Below are 19,200 nucleotides of genomic sequence, written 5' to 3' on the forward strand. Positions count from 1 at the left end.
CATAAAATTGGGAAGTCATATAAGTTTTTTTTTTTTATCCGATGGGTACCCGGACCCGGCAATTATCCGTGACCTTTACTGGGTCCGGTTCTGGGCCAACACATTATGAAACCGGACCCGGAACCGTTAGGACCCGGAACCGACGCTGATATGTCGGGTCCGGTTCTGGACCATGTACTACCCGGGAGGACCCGGACCCGTTGACAGCCCTAAAAACAAAACAACCGAGTAAAAAAATAGAAAATACACAAAACAAAACAAAACAAAAATGAAAAGGAAATGTCGAAAAAGCTAATAAGAAGAACTCATTGGTATATTTATAACAAGTGTTTTAGTATTTCTTCTCTCTTTATTTACTCTTGAGAAGATGCATTCCGAGTTCTTAACTACTCTTCTTCCACCTAAATCATCACCAATTTCTCTAATTCCTCTTCGGAAATTCACTTTCTCTTCCAGAAACAGTTCTAGAAAAAAGTCCCGTCGTCTCAATCTCGTTGCTCAGTCTTTTGGGAACAACTGGAAACTAAATGAAATCGACACCAGTAAGTTTCTTCATCTCATTCCAATACCACTCAAATTCTTGCTGATAACTTTTTAATTCATTGTTAAAATCCCTAAAATAAGTTTATCTTTTTGTTTCTTTTTTCTTTGGGCTTAAAATCATAGGCGGGGTTCAAGAAAAATGGAATTTGTGGCTTGGAAACACCCAGAATTTTTTGACTGAGGTTACTGCTCCACTTCTAAAGCGGGGGGAGACAAATGACATGACTGTTATTGAGAAAGCCTCCTTAGATACTAAGGCAATTGATGAGGTTTTTGTTGCTGAACAGACTATTAACTCTACAACTCCAAATGGGAATCTATCTTCTGTCGCTATTTTTTCCATTGAACAATTCAGCAGGTATATATTTCTTTTGTGAATGTTATAATATATGTAGAACCCCAGGAGTTGTTTTCTGCTTCATGAGTTTTCATTTTCATTCTTATGCAATTTGATGTTTTAAGAATTGTTGTACTGTGTCATGCAGGATGAACGGGTCGACAGGAAAGAAAATGCAGAAAATCTACGAAGCCCTTGTTCCGGAATCCTTGCGTTATGATGCTCGTTTTTTAGTGGAGTATTGCTGCTTTAGATTCTTGTCGAGGGATAATTCCGATTTCCATCCTTCCCTGAAGGTTTGTGAATGTATCAAACTGCTGTGCATTTGTTCAATTATTTATAGTTCATTTTTAAATGAGTTACTATTGTGCAACACCTATGTGTAGTGTAGTTTACACTTATGAGGGAGTACAATTGCCTTTAATGTTACTAAAAATGTATAACTTTGTCAGTAGTATTGTGAGTATAATGTAGACGAATATAGGACCTGTTGGTTGTAATTAACAGGGGTCGTCTCCTTATAGATATGTTTAGGGCCCTAGGGGTAACCTTTGTGTTTTCATTCTGTTGTATATTCCTATTCCTTTTGTTCCTAATTTGTTGCTAAAAGCGATGAATTAAAATGGCTGTCAAAATATGGTGAAGAATGAATGTAGTAGTATAACTTCGAGTAATGAGTATTTTGTTTCTATCGTTTCTTCCATGGCATGAAACCCATATGCTAACCTTCAGAGACCTCTCCGCTACCATCACTGTGAAATTCCCGCATAACATTAAAAAATACTCACAGGTTGCTGAAGATTTGACAAAAGACCACCATGACACCCCTTGTATTGATACCGAAAAACTAGAGAAAACAATAACGGATTTTCTTGAATTTAACCCTTGCCCTCTTACTAAAAACTATTAGCATAGATACTCTTACAGCACCCAAACTGCTTTAGACTGCATCCCAGCTTATGTGTGATTTGGTATATGACCGTTAAAATTGAAACATTCTGGGACTTGTTACTTCTTCGAAAAATCTAAACGTCTATTGCTAGAGAACAATTAAAACTTCTTTTCTCACGTTATCTTTTGTTACCTTCAGTCTAGCCTGTCTCCTAATCCATTAAGGTTTTGTTTGTCACAGGATCATGCATTCCGGAGGCTCATTTTTATAACTATGCTTGCCTGGGAGTATCCCTACAGTGATTCTGAAGATTCCCGTGCTGATATTTCGGAGACCTATTTGAAGGTATGTGTCTATTGTTTCTGTAATTTGTATTATGTACAGAACATGAGTTTTCTGTGGAGTTATGATGCTGGCTAGAAGTCTGACCCACAAACATCATTTGTTTCGTGACCTTCAGATACTTTTATAAACTACTAGTGGAAAACAGAGAACTGTTTTTATATAATCTACTGTGAAAATTGAACTATCAACTTCTAGTTAAGTTCTTAAATTAGTATACTAAATTTTAGGAAAGGCTGAATGATAATAGTAGTAGAAACTACACTATAAACTATAAAGGGCCTAAAGTTGATGGTTGAGAACTAAAAATGATATGATAGGGATATTGGGGAATGCATGGATACTGGGGGAAGCGCAAGATAGCAACGGAATATTGTGGGATTGAATGAAATACTGAGAAAGTTTGTGACAGGGTTACTGGAACTGATATGATATGATAAGCATGGATCATGCTCACAAGCACAACCATTATATTGTAGAATTGAGTGTCCATTCTGTTTCTTTTCTTATTGAATTAGCTATGCAAGGGGGTATGTTGATGAAAGATGCACACAAGCACAACCATTATATAGGAAGCTCTTAATTACATTAAATCTAAAAGTTCAGACCTATAACTGGATTACTGACTACTTGCCGAAATGCCTTAAACTTCTTCAATGGAAGCTGATCCAGCAAAAGCTTTCTTTATAAGTTTATCCTTGTTGTCACTTCTGTGCATCATCTACATACTTCAATGATTTAGTTAAGGTTACAATACAGGAATATCTTAAAGTAAACACTAGAAGTTAAGCAGCCAGTAGTATCCTTCTAATAATCATTACACATTTTTGCGGCGAAGTCTTAAGAAACCCCAGAGAAGTAATAAGATCTACGACTTGGGTAAATGCTCTTTTCACAATATCCGATTCGGGATTCCTGAACTATATGATTTCAACTTTGTGAGCTGGAAAGTTCAGGAAGATAGACGGCCACAAAAGGAACAGGTTTTGCAAGATCACGTAAGCAACTATTGGAAACATAAACCACAACCTTAAAACTCAGCGAGCTTCTTGTTTAGACTAATTAGATTATATTTTGATTCATATGTAATATTAGAAACATAAACTAAAACCATAAAACTCAACTAGCTTCTCGTTCAGAGCATATTGCTCACATTTTTCACTGCTTGGTTAAAAAATCTCATACAAGTGAAGGAAACCCAAAGCACAACTGGTATTTTGCTCATAGTAATTGTGGTTTTGGTCCCACCTAGGACGGGGACTACCTTGTATAATCTTGTGGGTGCTGTATATCTATGTATTAAGATCTGCAACTGACCCCTTTAAACTCCTAATATTTTGTCCATGTCAGGGTATCACATTTTTGGTGTCAGTTTAATAACTTGACAAGAGAACATCTATACGATTCAGCATGGATTATTTCTTACCTTATTGATAGAAGTATACTGTTTTTTCTATTATGCTTGCCGAAGTGTATGATAACTTTTAAATGTTACATAGGTCTCTTGAAGTAATGGACTCTTTGTATACTGGATCTGTTTGGGAAGTTCTGATTTCTCTTTAGTTTAGAGAGAGATTATTTTTGGACATACTTCTGAACTAGATTGGTTTTTTTATTTGCGATGAAGGGAAAGCTTGTCGGGGAAGAGGCTTTTTGTCGTCTGGCTCCTTCTGTTTCTGGTGTTGCTGATAGGCCAACAGCCCATAATCTTTTCAAGGTTCTAGTTGGAGATGGAAATGGGATGTCTTTCAGCTTATGGATGCAATACATCGAGCAACTTACAAAGTAAGACCTATTTCAATGTTTTTCATGTTTTTCAATCTTACGTTGTTAATGTAGCGCAGTGGACTTTGATAAACTCTAAACCTCGGGAGACTAAGAATTACAAGTGTCCGACTAGGATATAATCTTGCCTACTGTTTACGAGCTTGGAATATATAATCGGAATCTCTTTAATTTTAATCAAGTTACAAAAGCATTCATGCTCTCTCATTTGAAAAAAGGCTTGCCTTGACCAATGCATGCTCTCTCATTTGAAAAAGGCTTGCCTTGACCAATTCCTGCCATTCCTGAAGTGGCAAGTGAATTACTTCTTGTTAACACACAAAATTTAGTTAGTTCTTTTTATGTGGTTAGTTTAGTAAACTGGGCCTGCAGATCATGGTATTTCTGGTTTCATGCTTTCTTGACAACCCAATTTCTTCACCAACTCTGAACAGATATAACTTAAATCTTCTTGTGTTATCTAGGATTAAAATAAAATATCTTTACTTTGTTCCTTAGCTGCAATGGATTCCTATCTAGGAGCTAGTTAACTTCTTTTATTTCATAAGCATCCATTATTTAGTTCTAATGTAAGTTGCAACTACTTCATCTTGTCGTTCATCCTCTTCTCGGGTTTCTTCATCATTGCTGCCTTTTGCATGGACAACCACTCTTATGAGGCCCGAAATGTAATGCGTTAAGCATTTAATAGGAGGTGTTTGCCTAGAAAGAAAAAAAAGTCAAGCAAACTGCGATCTGTTTGGTATTGTTATCATGTTTGAAAATCCTTTTCTGCTGTGCGGTGAAAATAAATTGGTTCCACATCTGGTAAGATTTAATGAAAAGGTTCTATGCTAGAAACACATGAATTTGTATTTGGTAATCTTAATTTTTAATTACTACAAAGCTAGGACAAGATGGAAGACCAAAAGTTAGTTACATTTTGTATGAAAATAAGTTATCCAAACGGTCCGTACTCTGACCACATATTATCTATCATGTTAAATATTGCTGATGGTTCGTGTATTGAAGTTATTTTCTTTTTCTTCTAGTCTTTCCATTTTAAAGTTGGTTCTATAGGGTGTTACAGATTAGTTTCTGTCAGTGCTTATTGTTGTGCTACACCAATATCTCTATTCTGCAAATTGTTTATACAGTATTTTCTTTAGCTGGTAGGTCGTTTTCCTGGGTGCTCACTTTGCTGTGATGCATATTCTATTTTCTGTAGGGTGCATGAAGGGCGAAAATCACACCAGAGTCGAGACCCTGTTGAGTTCCCTAATGAGCAAATCTTATGCATTGGATATAGCAGAAAGCGACCCGTATTGAAATGGGAAGATAATGCAGCATGGCCTGGAAAAGTTACATTAACTACTGACGCAATCTATTTCGAGGTATAATTTCTTTTGAGCTTTTGGGTAATTGCATGTGACATTTGGTCTCCTGGCAATTCCTTTTGGGTAACACGATGTCTTCTCTTTTTACTGATGATTCAATGTACTTGAGCATTTTAGGAGATCATATTTCTTCTATCCCTCATTAGCTATTAAAACGTATTGCTGTATAGTATTCGGTTTGGATGCATCAATTTTACCCCTAGCTTAAATAATATCTGGCTGCGAGCCTGATCTGAGATTCCTAGCTTGCTGTTGGTGTTTGGTACTGTAATACATTTTTTTGAATACATAGTTGTTGGTAATTAATTTTAGGCGTTTGGTAGCTTATATTTGTTGAAATATGACTGTATTATATCTCATTTTTATTATGTTAAGCTTCTAGTGATGCTAGGTTGTCCGTTGTCATGAGATTTATAATGTATTGTCACGTGGCTCCCATGGTGATTCGTTTCTGTGCTTTTTGAGGCAACTGGTCTAGTAGTACTTGGAGTGTTCCGTCTTCTTTCATTCATTTGGTCATTCTTATCATACCAGTTTTACTATGTTAACCTTCTAGTAGTTCTTGGTTGTCATGTATTAGACTTTTTGTGCTTCTTGAGGTTGCATGTTTAGTAGTAGTTTGGACTGTGTTCATCGTCTCTCGCTCATTGTAGTTTCTAAATGTTTGTTCAACTACTGTAGGCAATTGGTTTGAAAGTTCAGAAGGAATCTATAAGATTAGATCTTACTAAGCATGGATCACAAGTGGTGAAAGCAAAAGTTGGACCTTTCGGCTCTGCACTTTTTGACTCAGCTGTCTCTGTTACGTCTGGTCCCGGGTTAGTAAGCTTTCTGCTCCGTGTACATATGGCCCTAAGAATGCACTTTCCGTTCTATTAGCGATGGAGCCAAATTAGTACAGTAGTGCTACATTGTTGATTTTATAATTTCATTCTTTACCTATTAAATTGGAGAGCTCATTGGTGATAGAAGTGTATGGGCTTCCAACTCAAAACCAATTGGCAATGAGTGGAGTGGCTCCACGCCTTATATATTAGGATCTAGACTAAGGAGTTAGCTATGTGGGACTATATTTAGTTCTCCAACAATTGGCACACATGAGTTTTAGATGTTTGACAAGGTTACGTGCTTCAGAACTTTGTTACTTCATGCGTTATACAGAATTCTAAAGAAAGCACCATTTTGTTTGACCATAAGTCAGCTTTGCCCCAAAATATTTTGGTTTTCTCTGTACGAATATATCAATAATCTTTCATTGGTAGTTTATCTCATGTGGAAACTATTGGATCACCCATGCTAGAGCATTGGGCTTGGGTTATCCAATCATCTCATTATTCACTGTAGAGGTTTAGTGTCATACTATCTGCGGTTGATGAACAGTCTCTACAGTCTACTAATTAAACAGAGGTTTAAATGCACATTTTGACCAAAGTTCTGGTCAGTTTGAACATTAAAAATTTGGTTTTTATACACAGTATTCCAAAGACTCTCGCGCTGTTGTTCTTAGTTTTATTTAAGAGAATATAAGTATCATATGCACAACATTGAAAAACATATTGGCCTCAACATAAGCTATGCAAGCATAAGCCGAGAATGGGGAGCTAATGCACATAATTGCTCGATTAATTTTTCGTATCCTGAGAATGGGAATCATTTAAGAGATACTGACATGTGAACTTCCAATATAAACTAGTTCATATTCAATCTCTTTGGTGTATGCACATAAATTGCTCGATTAATTTTTTCTATCCTGAGAAAGGGAATCATTAAAAGATACTGACATGTGAACTTCCAATAGAAACTAGTTTATATTCAATCTCTTTGGTGTATAACTATATTCCATCATGGCTTTAACATTTCTCTTCTGAACAGGTCAAAACCTTTGGTCCTGGAATTTGTTGATTTTGGTGGTGAAATGAGACGAGATGTCTGGCATGCTTTTATTAGTGAAGTTATTGCTTTACACGAGTTTATACGGGAATATGGACCTGCTGATGGTGATGAATCATTGTCTCACGTGTATGGTTCTCATAGAGGAAAGATGAGAGCCATTACAAGTGCGATTAATTGTATCACCAGACTGCAGACTCTTCAATTTATTAAAAAATTGTCAGAAGATCCAATCAAACTTGGCCAGTTCTCATATTTACGAAATGCACCTCACGGAGATGTAGTTTTCCAGACTTTAGCCGTAAGTTTCTGGGGCGGATCGTTGGTTTCAAAATTTTCGGGGTCAGATCATCTTTTAGGTATACAGTCGGATAATATTTCTGGAAGTAGCTCTCATGTGTTTGATATGGATGGAAGTGTGTACCTGAAGAAGTGGATGAGATCTCCATCTTGGGCATCAAGCACGTCGGTTATCTTTTGGAAGAACGTTTCTGCAAGGTCGGGGTTAGTTTTAAGTAAACATCTTGTTGTTGCTGACAAGGCTCTTGTGGAGAGGGCAGCAAAACTCTGTAAAGAGAAAAGCCAAGTGGTCGAAAAAACACAGGCCACAATAAATGCTGCAACTCTGAAAGGGATCCCCAGTAACATTGACCTTTTCAAGGCAGGTCTCTCTCTCTCTTTCTCTCATCATTTAGCAGTTGAGTAAATTACTCTGTGAAATATATGCAAAGAAAGTTTCACGATCTTCTAATTCAACCAACAACTGGTTAAACCCTTTTTACTTTTTAAAATATTACTATAGTTGAAGTGAAATATGGCAACAGGGTATATATGTTAGACTTTCAGAGCTGGAGTTTCAAAGGAAGGGTGTGGCCTGCATATCATGAGGTTTTTAAGTAGTTCTATTTTACATGTAGGCTTGATATTGATGATATTCTCCTTAGTTTGAGCCATATATATGATCGGCTTGTTTAAGATGGATTGCGGCTTTCAGTTTTATTATTTTGCGACACTACCTATCATCACCTCCTTGAACAAATTAAAACTTTGCCCCGTCGTGAGTTAATCTTGTTCATCATGCTTGTCAGTTTGCCCGTATGCTAGGTTATAGTGTCATGAGCTGAACAAGTTAAGCAAGACTAAAGTTTTGTAGAACGTTTAGCTAAATTTTGTTGTTTGAACTTTCACCACAAAGTTCAGGTTATCAAACTAAGAACGGGTTACTTCGCTTGTAACATAAGGTAGTAACAGTATTGAACGATGATCTTGTTGTATTACATTGTGCGTTTTCTGTATCACTTCTGGTTAATTAATATCTTCATTTCTTGGCAAAACCAGGAACTTATGCTTCCTCTCACGGTCGTTGCAAAGTTTTTTGATGATCTTAGACGTTGGAAAGAGCCACATTTGACTGTCTCTTTTCTTGCGCTTGCCTATACTCTTATCTTTAGGTAATCCGAACGCCTCAATTCATTATTTCATTACTTTGAGATGCAAATTCAGGTAATTTTATAAAAAAAAAGATATCTGTTTCACCTTCCCAGCTAAGGTTATTAATATTCTGATTTTGAAATTGTCTTTTGTCAGAAACATGTTGTCATATATCTTCCCTATGACATTGATGGTTGCAGCAGTTACAATGCTTCTATTGAAAGGGCTTAAAGAGCAAGGTCGTCTGGGTAGATCCTTTGGGAAAGTCATAATACATGATCAGCCATCCTCAAACACAATCCAAAAAATAATAGCAGTTAAAGAAGCTATGCTTGATCTGGAAAATTATCTCCAGAGTCTAAATGTCACACTCCTCAAAATCCGTACGATTGTTCTATCAGGTCAACCACAGGTATTCCAAGATGGCTTCAATATACAACTTATTTTTATCTTGGTTAAACTTATCATGAAGAGATTTTTAAGCTGATATAGATGACTGGCCAGTAAAAAATTCTTCAAATCTTCTTGGTTTGGTATTAACATGGTCTGGAACTCAGCGAGTCCTAGAGCAACTATTTGACACCCAGCTTGAAGTGGCTGTATTTCCGTGTCTCTTTAAAGTTTAAGTTTTACATAAAACTTATCAAGTAAGGTTTATGAAAACAAACTTACCGTTACTCATCTGATTCTCGTGTGTAAACATTTTTGCAGATAACAACTGAGATTGGTCTGGTGCTGCTAACTGCTGCAATCACTCTTCTACTCGTCCCTTTCAGATACATCCTTGCATTTTTTCTTATGGACCTATTTACACGAGAGCTAGAGTTCCGTCGAGAAATGGTCAAGAGATTCAGGAGCTTTGTAAAGGAACGATGGGATACAATCCCTGCTGCACCAGTAGTTGTTTTACCATATGAGAATGGTGCTGAAACATTGTCACCAAATCCAACCAAGGAAACTGACAAAAAGGGGAGTCAGAAATGATTTAATAGCCGAAATTTGGCATGGGATCAATACAGTCGATGATGATCTCTGTGCCGTGTGCTCTCCCAGGGTTGTCCAGAAATAAGCATATTTGAGACTTGTTGGGGCTTGCCACAAAAATGACCCTGCTGTACATATACATCCTTATCCCACTGTATCTGGAAATTAAATAGATAGGCTTATGTCCCAGTCGGTGTAAATGCGCTTCATTCTGGGTTACAGGTAAAATTTTTGCTTTTTCATCCCTTAGTTGTAGGTGTAAATTGATTCTTTTGGACAGGATAAAAAGGATTGTATACATGGAAATCGTGAAAGATAGTTAGGGTTGTATTTAACTGTTAATAAGCATATAGAAGATGGTTGTACTTAGTCCCGGACTCCCATCATCAAAAAAAAAAAATCCCGGACTCCGGCCCGGTTGTATTAATCAAAACCAAAGGTGTACTTAGTCACTGCCTTTTTTTTTTTTTTTTTCTTTTCTTCTTTCTGTTTTGATTTGTAAAATATGCTCAAAAATAGCAAGTAATCCATGATATTGGGCGACACCATTGGGATACAGAGTGTTTTGTTTAGAATTTGTTATCCCTGTATCAATGCGGCATCATAATTTACTTTTCAGAAAGTTGCAATGCATGGACCCCGAAAGAGTTAATGGTGCAAAACAGTGCAACAACTTTCGGTGCCACGAATAGTGGCCAGTGGGATTGCAATAAAGGTTCTATAGTTAGTACTGATCATCCGAATTACACTCCATTTTCTTTGTCAAAGAGAGGTGACATTCTAATGTGTCGCGAAGAAGGTGGTCTTTGCCTATACCGCTATGATCAACAAACTGCAGGTATTGAAAGTCTTGCGCGTCAATCTGAGGGTTTAAGTTCTTTTGAATCGATTTCTCACATCAACAGTTTTGTTTCGCTCAAGGCAATAGGGGAAGATGCAAAAACAAATTGAATTCCTGCGAGAGTAAGAAGATAAAGTAAATCATAGAGCTCAGGAGATGAAGGGGAGAACCAAGAGACCATGTAGTAATTGTGGGGAGTGTTCTAGTTGTTTGCATTTGGATTTGTTTTTTTGTCGTAGCCTGTTACAGGGGCGGCATGGTTTATTAGAGGGGCGGTATTCTAATACGACAAAACAGGTCATTACTTGATCATTCAAGGTGTCCCTTATAAAAAAACTGGAAATGACAAACAACCCTCACAATTGATAACCTAGTTTAATGATGATTATCAAGTTTAATGTTAATGATTAATTTCACTTATATTAGCTCAAAATTAAAACAAAATCAGATTTTAGAGTTTAAAAAAAAAATTGGAGATGGTAGAGATGTTTTAACCCAAAGTGAAGGTCAATCTCAATCAATTGAAGAAATTAGCCAACAAAGTGAAAACCAGTGCCTGAAAATGACCAGGTATACTTCTAAATTAGTCCCAACTAGCTTTTTGTTGCTCAAATACGTAAAAGGTTCAATTTCTTACATTTTCAGAGCTAATTACGGTTGGCATTTTGCTCGTAACCAACCGTAATTCATAGTTACGGTTCGTAAAAGATGAAATATCAATCGTAACTGGTTAAATTCGGGGAAAACCCAATTGTAAAACCAGTTACGGTTGATAACTAAATGCTCGATACGAACCGTAACTCAGTTACGGTTGGTAACCAAATGCTCGATACCAACCGTAACTGAAGAAAATTCTCAGATATAAGAACATACGGTTGGTAATTGAACTATTACCAACTATAACAACATCAAATTCTCCGGTTACGGTTCGTAATAGTGTTAAAATCAACCGTAACTCACATAAACCCAGAAATTTGAATTTTAATTTTCATCTAAAACCCTAATTTCTGATGAAAATCAAACTTAAATCGAACAAAGTAAACTAAATCCTAACTGGGTTTTTCATAACATACCTCATATAAGTCATTACACTTGATTAGTGTTCGAATCGCTGATTAATCGAAAACGATGAAATTTTCAGTTTAGCTTTGATTTAGGTTAAAAAAATGGAGAGAGTGATCTAGACAATTTACAAAACCATTTGGACACCTCCTAACCAACTAGAAGGACATTATTATCCCACTGCCGCCCCTCTAATAAACCATGCCGCCCCTATAACAAGATACTTTTTCTTTTGAGTGCTTTCTTTTTGAAGTTTTGTTATCTTCCTTTGTTGCTACGACTCCTCTTCAATTTTATGTTGATACTTGATAAGCTCAGTAGTGAAGAACTTTTTGAACTATGACATGACATGGACTTGGCCAATTGGTGAAATGTATCTTTGGGCCTGCTAGTCCATTTGTTGCATCTGGTTTGAGGTATTGGAGTTCCAGATTTATCGGAACAAGAGTATTGGAGCTTCAGCATTGGCCTGAATGCCCCATTCACTTGTGCGGGTTAAAATGCTGACATGTAATTGTAAAGTTATTTGCAAAATATGGAGTCTCCTCAGTAGTACCAGTCTACCAGATGGCATCTCTGTTTCTCAACCTTGAGTAATCAATATATACACATACAATATTACAAATCATACAACAACAAAACTGCAAGAGAAACATATTGGCAGGAAAATACCCTAAACTGTTCAAATTTCTAACGGATGAGCTAAAAATGTCTTTTCTGGCAATACATCAAAAAACCTTTTTGCTATCCCTGCAACCCAAACACAGAAAGCCTTTAAATACCTGCGCCACATCGTAATAAAACAGTTAAAATAGCAAGGCTGTTCTACAAGTTTGAAACATCCCGAATAACGTACCTGGCAGAATCGAGTGCTCCAATATTGATGCTCTTGAATCATTATTTCAAACTGTAATGAGAGAAGATGGCTCCAGGTTCTGCAAAATATGAGCAAATGTTAGACCGCTAACCACTGGTTCACATTTATTTGGTCAACATATTTTAAATTAAAGATCATAAACAGCTGGAGAAAGGCTAGTTGAAATCATAAAAAAGTAGGATAGTAAAATGAACAAGCACTGAAGGAAACAAGGATCAGAAAACCAAAAAACACTTCCAAGTAGTAGGATGTAATTGTATTGTGAAAGAATATTCTGGAGGATTTGATCAAAGTTATTGTGTTCCCAGCAAAACAACGGAAACAATGGATCTATCGAAACGAAAAGGGGAAAGAAAAAGAGAAGCGAAGTGAAGAAAGAAAGAAAACAATGGAAACTATGCAGAACCAACGGTCCAAACCTGAACTTGCAGTCAGCATCCAATTGAATTGTCCTGTAAAAAGCTTAAATTAGCATGGGTCTAGCAGCCACAGTAGAAAGTCGTATCAGACTCAAATTTTACTGTTCCTGTGGCTACAAAGATGGGGAGCTTTCTCTCTCAATCCTGTTGAATTCAACATGTAAGATGTGTGTTTCAATCAACTTGCAAGTCATCATTTATCAACTATGAACTTCAATCCAGCTTTTGCCCATTTCCTTGCTACCCATTTCTTTGATAACTGCTCTTACTTCGGTTGCATCATTCCACATTCCCAAACTAGCATAAATATTTGCAAGTGTTACATAGACAGAGGGATCTCCTGGAGAGAGAGAAACAAGGTGTCTTGCAATGCGACTACCACTTTCAGCATTCCCATGAATTCCACAGGCCCAGAGCAAGGAGCTCCACAAAGTTTGATCAGTCTGATATGGAGAACTCATAAGCAATTTCTCGGCTTCTTTTAAATATCCAGCGCGACCAAGAAGATCAACCATGCAACCGTAATGCTCTAGCTTAGGTTCTAGTTCATGTTCTACTACAATACATTTAAAGAACAACAATGCTTCACTAACCAAACCAGAATGTCTGCATGCAGAGAACACCTAAATATGTGACCTCGTTCGGCTTCACTCCTGATTTTATCATCTCGTTAAAATACTCCAGTGCTTCCTTGGATCTTCCATTATGCCCACACCCAGAAATGATGCCTGACCAACATATCGTATCTCTCTCATTTATGCCGCTAAACAGAGTTAGAGCATCCTCAATCTCACCACATTTTAAATACATGTCGATAATGGATGTAACTGTTATCTGCTCTGATTCATATCCACATTTAATACAATAAGTGTGTACCTGTTTGCCGCTTCCTAGCCCTGCTAGAGTAGAGCAAGCTTTAAGAACACTCGAAGTAACAAAATGGTTTACTTGAAGATTCAAATATATCATATCTCCGAGCAGTGAAAAAGCTAAGTGGCTTGATCCGTTTTGACTGCAAACCGAGATCAAAGCAGTCCAAGCAACCATATCCTTATTGGGAAGTCTCTTAAAAAGACCCAAGGCATCTTCAACATATCCATGTCTGGCATAGAAATCTACAACATGCTTCCAACCACATAATCCAAAATCAGATTTAACCACGTAACAATGGGTCTCCTTCCCAGCTGTCAACATATTCAAGCAACTGCATGCTTTTAAAGCACAAGGAAATGTGAACTGATCAAGATGAACACCATGCCTGGGCATCATTTGCACAAATTCTAGGGCCTTTGAACTATCACCTAGACTCGTGAAGCCTGCAATGACAGTGTTCCAGGAAACATTATCTCGTACAGGCATTTGTAGGAATAGATCAACAGCCTCACCCATCTGACCGTCCTTAGCATACCCATCAATCATTGTGTTCCATGAACTTGAATTTTTCCACAAAATAGCATCGAAAACTTCACGAGCATCACTCAAACTTCTACATTTAACATACATGATTAAAAGGGTATTCATTAAAATTGTATCACACTGCAAACTACCTCTAAAAATACTTCTATGGATTGATTTACCCATTTCCAAATCTCCTAAAAGGGAACATGCCTTTAAAGCCGACGAAAAGGTAAAAGGATTGGGTGTCTCTAATTCAAACTCAGACATTAAGTTAAACATCCTCAGAGCTTCAAAAAGATTACCAGCACTAATATAGGAATTGATCATGGTAGTCCAAGTGACTACATTTCTTTCATGAATTTCATCAAACAATTGACGCGCACTATCAAATAGCTTAAAATCAGTGTACATTGAAATGAGATTATTCGCCAGGAATACATGTTGAGAGTACCCAAGTTTTATTGAATGACAGTGAAATGCTTTTCCATGTTTGAAAGCTCGAATTTTTCCACAATGTCGCAAAGCTAAGGTTAAATGCTTTAAATCCATAAACACCAATCCCTCGATACTAAGAAATTCCAAAGTGCCTGATTTACATCTTACAGATTCATCAGTAATCCTATATCCTATAAAAAAAAAGTGGATGAAGATACCAGTATCCGTTGTGTACAATAATAACTAACTAACTCTGCTAGAAGTATAGCACAAAAAAGTACTGTATACCGAACGAAAAGCAAAAAAATCGACTGTTGACAGTGGGATTTGAACCCACGCCCTCTCGGACCAGCGCCTTAAGCTGGCGCCTTAGACCAACTCGGCCATATCAACATTTGTTGATGGACAGATAACAATTAAAAAACTGTACAGTTCCTACCAATAACAATTTTAATTTGGCTTTGATGCTAGCAAGTTTGGAACTCGGGTTACTGGTATCATCACCCATCCAATGACTTTACCACGTCTATTGTTTGAAATTCCATTTATTTTCTTCTATAATGGTTTTATGCAAATTAGATTATTTCTTGTACGCTTTAAAGCAGATTTTTATAACCTTTATGGCGTCTCAATCGATTGTATCAATCGACTCAGATGCATCATCGAGGACAATCTATTTCGACAAGACTGGATTATACATATACATGGAGATCAAAGTCTATTAGAATCGATTGTTGTAACGGTGATTCGCACATATCACTTCCTATTGGGAGTGCATTCAAATCTTAATAAAGAAAACAATTCAAAATGGCAGATTTCTAAATCTTAAGCAATCCCTCTTTTATCATCGATGTTTTGCAATTTCTTTGTAATTTTGATACATATAATTTGTATCATTTCATGTTTTTCATCAGTGATGGAGCAGTTGTCATGGCTTATTTGAGGTCTTGAAAGGCTTGGAGGGCAGTGGAAGACCAAACAAAAGAATCCTTCTTAAGCATGTATGTAAGAGGCTTGCTAATAGTTCCATACCCTTTTATGAACCTTCTATAGTACCTAGTATGGCCAAGGAAACCTCTCAGCTGCTTCAAATTGGTTGGATGAGACAACTATCTTGTCAGGATCAGCAGCAACCCCTTCAGCAGAGATGAGATGACCCAAATAATTCAGTTGAGGTTGAGCAAAACAACATTTCTTGAAATTAGATGAAAGACAATGTTGTCTCAATAACTCCAACACCTGGGAGATATGCATCAAATGTTCTTCCATATACTTGCTGTAAATAAGAATGTCATAAAAAACACTAGAACAAACTTCCTGAGAAAAGATTGAAAAACCTTATTCATTAGTGCTTGGAATGTGGCAGGTGCATTGGTAAGACCAAATGGCATCACCTTAAATTCATAATGCCCATGATGAGTTCTAAAAGCAGTCTTGTAGAATCCTGCTCTGAGGTCCAACTTAGTAAAAATGACAGCTCCATTCAGTTCATCAAGCAACTCTTCAATTAATGGGATTGGAAATTTGTCCTTGACAGTCATATCTTTCAACTTTCTATAATCAACACAAAATCTCCAAGATCTATCTTTTTTATTGACCAATTATTATAGGTGCAACAAATGGACTGGTACTGTCCTGTATAAGTCCAGCATCTATATTCCTTGAACCAATTCTCAACTACTACCTTCTGAATTTAAGGACATCTATAAGGTCTTTGAGAAGTAGGGATGTAGTCTGGTTTTAAAGGAATTTTGTGGTCCACATCCCTTGGAGGAGAGAGTGTAGTTGGTTCAACAAAGACATCTTCATAGATGTGGAGAATAGAGGTTATTTCTGGAGGTGGAGGAGAAGTGGGAGTTGCTGAAATGGAGAAAAATTGGCCAATAACAGTAGGTGTGTTGTTCTTAATAAATTTGAAGAAAGACTCACTACTGAGCAAGCTGCAAGAGGGTGTATAAGAATGTCCATGTAATGTGACATGCTTGCCTTGATGTTGGAAGGAGACCTTCAGTTCAGCCAAGTTGAACACTACATCCCCTAATTGCTTAAGCCAGTCCACCCTCAATACCATATCACAACCACCTAAGGGAAGGACTCTCAAATATCCATGGAATTGGTACCCTTGCATAGACCATTTTAACCCATTACAAACACCAAGACTGGTAGTTGTGTCACCATTTTCTACTGTGACTAACATTTGACCAGTAGGGGCTATGTGCAGATGTAATTCTGCAGCCAAAGAAGCATTAATAAAACCATGAGTGTTGCAGTGTCAATTAATACAATTTTTTTTTTTTGCTTCTTGAGTGTACCTAGGACTAATAGTGTTTTGAGTAACAAGGCATGAAGAGATATTTCCATAATGGTGTCCAGATAATTGGTTGGAGAAGCTGCTTCTTCCTTTGAATCCTCAATAGGTGGTGAAGAATTTTCCTCATCAGAAGATACTAGCATGAATAATTTCTGGGACTTATAACGATGACCAGGATTGTAAAAAACATCACAATAATAACACATGCCTTTTTCGCGTCTGGCTTTCATTTGAGCAGGTGTAATTATTTTTATAGGTGGTAATAATAACTCAGGTTTAGTTGGTGTAAGAGGGTGTGTAATGATAGGTTTGTCAGAAGAAAATGAGGGCTTAGGGATATTGGTAAGTGGTGGTAATTAAGGTTTGTAACTTGAATTGGGTGAGAATGAACCGATAGAAGGCTGAAATTGTCTGGGGAAAGGTTTTATAACGCTTAGTCTGAGAATCATCAGAAGCTTGCTGTAAGTGAGCTAAATAAAAAGCTTCAGCATCAGAACTGGGCTAAAACATTTGTACAGGTTTACGGATTTCGTCTTTTAACCCACTAATAAAACTTATAGTGAAATAATCCTCAGAAAAACTTCGATTCTTAGCCTTCATTAAGGCTTTTGAAGATTCACATCGTTCATAGTATTCTTCCACAGTAGTTTCCTGAGACAACTTATTAAAACTACCAACATAATTATCGTAAGCCATATCTTCAAAGCGAAAACAAACATCAGAAGCAAATGTACTCCAATCATTAACAATTTACCCTCCTGATAGTCTAAAAACCGCGAATCAGCCTTATCATATAGATGTATAGAAGCTAGATCAACCTTCTTAGAACTTTCAAAAGAATTCAGATAAAAATAACGCTCACATTTACGAATCCAAGCTCGAGGGTTAGAGCCGTAAAAACGCGGAAAATCAATTTTTGGTTGACGAGCAAAGTTACCTAAAGTGAGAAGTAACCCAGAATTTTGGCTAGATTCAGTACCTAGAAGGATATGCTGAGATTCACCATTAGGATCTGGCGGAACTGGAACACCAAGACTGGAACACCAAGATGTCTACAGATAGTAGCAAATTGAAAACTCAAAGTTTATTCAATCGAAGTCATCTTGAGTTTGATGTCTGAGACATATTTTTCTAGAACTGATAAACGTTCTCCATCAAGCTTCTGCTGATGAGAAACGTCTTTTATTGTAGGTATTGTCTCACCTCCTGTCATGAATCAACAACACATGATCGAACTAATATGATACCAAATGTTATGAATCAACAAGTTGGTTTGAGTCAACACATTAATTACTCCTCTCATCACTCAGACTCTCTAAACAGCCGTTAGGTCTCTTCCACCAAATACTCATGTAACTAAGACAACAAGACTAAATCAACCAAGGAAATAAAGACATGTATAACGCATAATTAACCAACCAGTTAACAAAAGCGTGACCATTCAACTCACTCAGAAGTTGGCCAATAGTCATATGGCTGACTTAGTAATAGGCATATGACACATCAAATGTATTAAGTAAAGAGATTGCTCGCATCAATATACTCAATCACGTTGTTTAGTTACTGCTTTTCATTGTGAAGACACATCTTTTTCTTTTGATCTTTTTTTGTTGTTCTGCCATGATTTTAGTCTAAGAAGGATGTACAATTGGTTCTAGATATAAATTCCATGAAAACTATCTTAGTTAAACAAAAGGGATTATTATTTTCAATTAGCAATTACTTTGAATATGTGTCAAACGTTGAACGGAAATGCTATACTACGTCTGGATCAACATCCTAGTCAGCTCCCAACCCGACGTGGCTGGCTTACCTGTCCAAGAGTCACGTGTTTATCTGTTTTTTCTCTAATTTTTTTTTTCGGCAGTGCTATTTGGCTCCCTAATCTCCACCTTCCTATTCTCCTCCCTACAATCTAAATCCCACATTAGCGGAATGGTGAACCCCACCTGAACCTGAATGCGGATCTCGATATGGATGTGAGACTTAGATTATAGGGAGGTGAATAGGGAGGTAGAGAATAGGGAGCCAAGTAACATTTCCGTTTTTTTTCTGTCCATTTTTTTTCTTCTACCGAAAGTGAGATAAAAAGAAATCTTATCTACTCTCCTCCTGAAACATAACACCAATAATCATCTCCTTCAAACCCAATAATCAACGATCTCAAAATCAAGCAATAGCAATCGTTATTTAGTTGTCAAGGTGATAATACATACAATTCTTTGTTAAACAATGAAACCGGAAAGATGCATCTCAAGTTTAGGTTTTTGTTTTTCA

At 36.9% G+C, this 19,200-nt stretch overlaps 2 protein-coding genes and 1 non-coding gene across 4 annotated transcripts; 1 reads left to right on the forward strand and 2 right to left on the reverse strand.

The window, feature by feature from the left end:
* Positions 1-339: 339 nt before the first annotated feature.
* LOC113283293 lies at positions 340-10,007 on the forward strand. 2 transcript variants are annotated; one of them, XM_026532500.1, is made up of 11 exons: positions 340-542; positions 625-901; positions 1,029-1,176; positions 2,013-2,117; positions 3,742-3,899; positions 5,107-5,272; positions 5,957-6,093; positions 7,148-7,826; positions 8,504-8,616; positions 8,753-9,008; positions 9,308-10,007. In XM_026532500.1, the coding sequence occupies exons 1-11, from the start codon at positions 368-370 to the stop codon at positions 9,578-9,580; spliced, it is 2,487 nt and encodes an 828-aa protein (XP_026388285.1). In that variant the 5' UTR covers positions 340-367; the 3' UTR covers positions 9,581-10,007. The 2 variants fall into 2 exon arrangements, with proteins under 2 accessions (XP_026388285.1, XP_026388286.1); XM_026532501.1 differs by having other exon boundaries at positions 667-901.
* A 2,028-nt stretch (positions 10,008-12,035) lies between these two features.
* LOC113278008 (pentatricopeptide repeat-containing protein At4g08210-like) lies at positions 12,036-14,923 on the reverse strand. The gene is made up of 3 exons (XM_026526957.1): positions 12,780-14,923; positions 12,340-12,418; positions 12,036-12,233 (listed from the first exon to the last, which is right to left on the reverse strand). Exon 1 carries the CDS (start codon positions 14,724-14,726, stop codon positions 13,368-13,370), a length of 1,359 nt encoding a protein of 452 aa, XP_026382742.1. The 5' UTR covers positions 14,727-14,923; the 3' UTR covers positions 12,036-12,233; positions 12,340-12,418; positions 12,780-13,367.
* A 1-nt stretch (position 14,924) lies between these two features.
* Positions 14,925-15,005, reverse strand: TRNAL-AAG. Its single transcript has one exon. It is a non-coding gene; the product is annotated as a tRNA-Leu (tRNA).
* Between the last annotated feature and the right edge of the window lie 4,195 nt (positions 15,006-19,200).

Source organism: Papaver somniferum, chromosome 5 (assembly GCF_003573695.1).
Source record: "Papaver somniferum cultivar HN1 chromosome 5, ASM357369v1, whole genome shotgun sequence".
NCBI lineage: Eukaryota > Viridiplantae > Streptophyta > Magnoliopsida > Ranunculales > Papaveraceae > Papaver > Papaver somniferum.

Bases quoted from the DNA above. Each gene is read 5' to 3' on its own strand.
- LOC113283293 (XM_026532500.1), top strand. From the start codon at position 368: ATGCATTCCGAGTTCTTAACTACTCTTCTTCCACCTAAATCATCACCA. The intron at 8,617-8,752 runs GTAATCCGAACG...GTCTTTTGTCAG, and splicing joins GCCTATACTCTTATCTTTAG to AAACATGTTGTCATATATCT. The intron at 9,009-9,307 runs GTATTCCAAGAT...ACATTTTTGCAG, and splicing joins TTCTATCAGGTCAACCACAG to ATAACAACTGAGATTGGTCT.
- LOC113278008 (XM_026526957.1), bottom strand. From the start codon at position 14,726: ATGGATTTAAAGCATTTAACCTTAGCTTTGCGACATTGTGGAAAAATT.